This window comes from Hibiscus syriacus, unplaced genomic scaffold (assembly GCF_006381635.1).
Source record: "Hibiscus syriacus cultivar Baekdansim isolate YM2019G1 unplaced genomic scaffold, ASM638163v2 tig00110548_pilon, whole genome shotgun sequence".
Lineage (NCBI taxonomy): Eukaryota > Viridiplantae > Streptophyta > Magnoliopsida > Malvales > Malvaceae > Hibiscus > Hibiscus syriacus.
In genome coordinates, this window is record NW_024062775.1 from 550644 (window position 1) to 555134 (window position 4491).

General features: G+C 37.3%; 1 protein-coding gene across 1 annotated transcript; it reads left to right on the forward strand.

The window, feature by feature from the left end:
- The first annotated feature begins 876 nt into the window (after window positions 1–876).
- LOC120130966 lies at window positions 877–3410 on the forward strand. Its single transcript, XM_039148104.1, has 9 exons — window positions 877–1069; window positions 1176–1734; window positions 1845–1887; window positions 2183–2272; window positions 2360–2479; window positions 2570–2668; window positions 2803–2862; window positions 2952–3046; window positions 3160–3410. The coding sequence occupies exons 1-9, from the start codon at window positions 877–879 to the stop codon at window positions 3287–3289; spliced, it is 1389 nt and encodes a 462-aa protein (XP_039004035.1). The 3' UTR covers window positions 3290–3410.
- The last annotated feature ends 1081 nt before the right edge of the window (window positions 3411–4491 follow it).

A 4491-nucleotide genomic window follows, 5' to 3' on the forward strand; every position in this document is an offset into this window, starting at 1 on the left:
ATAATTTTCATATTAGAATTTTTATTCCTTGAATTATCAATGAAAGAAATTGTGCGACTTAGCCCAAGTTGGCTCAAATCAAACCCAACCCAAAAGGATTTGTTTGTAATTTTCCAAGTGACAAATAAAATAGTACCAGTGGTTCCTTATATTTTCAGTCTATTCGATTCTGATTATCGATTTTGAAAAAAAATGATTTTGATCACTTTCTATTTTCAGTCGTCTTATTTTGATTACTAGACCATTAATTCATGTTACTCTGTTGATGTAATATATTAGTGAAAATAATTAAATTTTAATTTATCACTGAATTTTAAATAGAATACAAATTTAATCTTAAACTTTACATAAAATTTATTTTAACCCCTAAAAATTTATTAATTGCCCGAAATACAAATTCAACCCAAAAGGATTCGTTTGTAATTTTCCAACATACAAATCCAACCCAAAAGGATTCCATTGTAATTTCCCAAATAATAAGGGGTGTGTTCGTATCTATATGATCCATTCCGGTCTTCCCCATCCATAACGGTTACTCGTCAAATGATATCCCAATCATTTCTCTTAATCACTTAATCTAGCGGTTTATAAATGAAATCCGCAATTTTCAAATAATTAATCCGACGGTCTCCAAATAACCCCCCAAAACTAGCCGTTACGCAGAGCGTCTCCAGGCTTCTAACGTTCATATTTTTCTTCTTTTCTTTGATTTATTATTTTCTTCCCTTCCTCTTCTTTCATCAAAAATCATAGACTCCAAGGATTTTTTCTCACTTTCTCGGAATTCTCCTTCTTTCTAATCAATCAAACACTAATACCCAGTTTTTATCTTCAATTTTCGGTTCATTTCTTGAAAGATTTCCCCAGTTTTTCTCAATGGAGGTTGCGAAGAATTCAAAACTGGGGACTCCTGTGAAAGACCCAGAAGGTTATTCTCGATTGAAAACTCCAAAAGATTCGAAACATTCTGAGAATTCAAATCCAAATATTTCCGATTCAACTTCTCCATTAACAAGATCTTCAAAATCCAAGAAACATTCTTCCAAGAATACACTCATCTATTCACCGGGTAACAAGCTTAGGGAAAGGAAGTTTGCATTTCTTGAAAGATTTCCCCAGTTTTCTCAATGGAGGTTGCGAAGAATTCAAACTGGGGACTCTGTGAAAGACCCCAGAAGGTTATTCTCGATTGAAACTCCAAAAAGATTCGAAACATTCTGAGAATTCAAATCCAAATATTTCCGATTCAACTTCTCCATTAACAAGATCTTCAAAATCCAAGAAACATTCTTCCAAGAATACACTCATCTATTCACCGGGTAACAAGCTTAGGGAAAGGAAGTTTGTGGTGGTGGCAAAGAAGAACTTTAAGAGGAGAGACAGGTTGATGGAAGAAGCAAGGAATAGTGTGCCTGAATGTGGGAAAGTTATGCATCTGGTTAAGGCCTTTGAGAGGATTCTTTCGATACCGGATCCAAAGGATACAGATAAGGAAGGAGAAGATGAAAAGGAACCAAAAGAAGAGAAGATTGATAATTATAATAACAAGGAGAAGCCACTGAAATGGGCGTTACCTGGATTGCAACCAACAAATGTGACCAAGGGTGACGCTGAGAATGATGACGAGACATCGTTTTCTTCATTTTGTTCATCAGATTTTGTTTTGACTGCTGAGAATCTTGGTTTGGATCAGCGTTTCTCAGTTTCTTCTTCGTGGGATAGTAGCCAAGGAAGGTCAGAGAAGCAACTGATTGATTAGTTTACCCGCCTGCAAACATATTTGCTCATTCTTTTTATATTTTTAAGTTGTATGATTATTGGTTCTCTGTTATATCGTTCCTTTATTTTTGCAGGAATTCTAATGGAGGTCGAAGAAGCCGAAGAAATGTAAGTAACCACTTTCTTAAGGCTTAAGCTAATATATTTTCACTTTTCATATTGTGATCACGAAAGCATTGGTTAATTATAGTAAACATTATCCATGAATACTGATTGTGAAAAGAATGGAAATTGCAAAATAGCTAACATTGATCTGCTTATAAATGAATCATTAGGCCTCTCTAAAATTGGTTATATAGGTATAGAGGTCTATACTTTGAACATGGATCACAGATATAAATATATGCAAACATAAATGTTTATTTTCTGCGTTTTCGCTTGTGGATTTTGTATTGCATTTTAGAGCTCTGGCTCTGCCGGGACAATTGGTGGGAGGAGATGGAAAAAGCAGCTCAAACCCACTTCCCTAAAACCATTCAAGCTAAGAACTGAGGTACAGTTTCTGTTTATAGACCATGTATCCATCTTTATTTGAGGTGATTCTTATGTTATAAACTTCAATCGCTTGCTACTATTACAGCAAAGAGGTAAGGCCAAGGAAGAAGAGTTCATGAAGAAGATCCATGAAATGATGATAGAGCAGGAGAAGCAGCGGATCCCGATTGCTCAAGGCCTCCCGTGGACAACCGACGAACCAGATGTCAGAGACCTACTTCTATTCAGTTCAAATTAATTGAAAATATCAACAGTTGATGGGTCTTTCTCATCAATTCAAGCGTGTTTAATGCAGGTCTTGATCAAACCTCCTGTTAAAGAGAGCACAAGACCAGTAGACCTAAGACTCCATAGTGATGTGCGTGCGGTGGAGCGAGCCGAGTTCGATCACCAGGTTCATTTTAATTTCTACTGTCTGATCTGCAGTATATATTTTGGTGGCATTGAAGTGCCATAATGTGTATCTAATTTGAAGTACATATATAGATAACAGGTTTGGAAAATCATTCTTTGCTTGTGTGTTTCCAGGTGGCTGAGAAGATGAGTCTAATAGAGCAATACAAAATGGAAAGGGAGAGACAGCAAAAGGTAAATGATCTTAATATATATTTATATGCATGATTTAAGTTTTTTTTGACTTTAAGCAAATAATCTAAATTGGTTTTTTGCTGTTGCAGATGGCAGAAGAAGAAGAGCTAAAGAGGCTTAGGAAGGAGCTCATTCCAAAAGCACAGCCTATGCCTTACTTTGACAGGCCTTTTATTCCTAGAAGGTAAAAGATTTTACCTCGGTTTAGCTTCAAAATTCTCAAAAAATTATTTGATCAAGCTTCGAAAGCTATGTTCTTATTGTTTATTTGGGTGCTAATGTGGTGTTTGTTTGAAGGTCATTAAAGAATCCAACTATACCAAGGGAGCCAAAGTTGCACATTCTACAACATAAGAAAATAAAATGCATGTCATGGAATGACATGAGCCAGTACACTTTCCAAGGCAATGAAGCAAGAGAAATATAGGGTTTTTTTTGTTACTTAATTTACCAAAATAATGTCAATCCTACTCTCCCCCCGTGGAAATCCTCCCAAGATTGTGTGTAACTTGAGCAACCAATTTAGTTGCACTTCTCATTTTCTTTGGTGCAAATGAAACATCTCATTCTTTGAAGGCCTTGCAGAAGAGCCAATCTGATTTCTTAGCAATTTGGTATGATTCTATTTCTTTGAACAACACATAGTTTCTTTTATTATTGCAAAACGACATAGTATTAACGAGAATAAATCTCATCCATCGAATACGACACCGTGTCAGTGTTAAGCATTAATTAAGCCAAGGAAAAACACCGCAGCCAGACCTTCCCTCTCTTCAGTCTACACAAACCAAAAATATACAATCAACAGAACAAAACACAGACACACACACACAAAGAAAAGAACCACAAAAAATGGCGATGAAGTAGCTTCTCTCTCTAGCTCGCTGGTCGTACAAGCCTTCTTCAATTTTCACCATCGTCCGATCGTCTTCCTCAGCCGCTTCTCCTCTCGCTTCTACTGCCTACGCCTAATCTAAAGAGATCTTCCCTCCCCCACCAACCGCCATGATCTAAAACCCTTTAGCCCTCTCCGTCGAACAAAAGCTCCAAAAGCTCGAAAACCCAGATGTCCGTTTCCTTAGGATACGGTTCCCCTCACCCCACCCTGGCATCCCACACGCACATCTTGTCTTCCGCCGAAACCGAAATTACTACTTTGCCCAACGGCCTTCGTGTCGCCACTGAATCTACTCTATCTTCCCGCACGGCCACTGTTGGGGTCTGGATCGATGCAGGGTCGAGATTTGAGACCGATGAGACCAATGGGACTGCACATTTCTTGGAGCATATGATTTTTAAAGGTACCGAGAAAAAGTCCGCGAGGGAACTGGAGGAAGAGATTGAAAACATGGGAGGGCATTTGAATGCTTATACTTATAGGGAACAGACGACTTATTACGCCAAAGTCATGGATAAAGATGTCTTTAAAGCGTTGGATGTATTAGCTGATATTTTGCAGAATTCGAAGTTCGATGAACATCGAATTAGTAGGGAAAGGGATGTAATTCTGAGGGAAATGGAGGGGGGAAGTAAAAATTGTTTCTTTTTCCTTTTTGATTTTAAATGGATTTTGTCAAATACCTGTTCTTATATTTAGAGTCTATTTTCTCTATTTTAAAGAACATAGGA

What these genes read in the sequence shown, in the direction of transcription:
- LOC120130966 (XM_039148104.1), top strand. Translation starts at nt 877, where the DNA reads ATGGAGGTTGCGAAGAATTCAAAACTGGGGACTCCTGTGAAAGACCCA. An exon ending in TACACTCATCTATTCACCGG is followed by an intron (nt 1,070 to 1,175) that starts GTAACAAGCTTA and finishes GAAAGACCCCAG; the next exon opens with AAGGTTATTCTCGATTGAAA. An exon ending in AGGCCTTTTATTCCTAGAAG is followed by an intron (nt 3,047 to 3,159) that starts GTAAAAGATTTT and finishes GTTTGTTTGAAG; the next exon opens with GTCATTAAAGAATCCAACTA.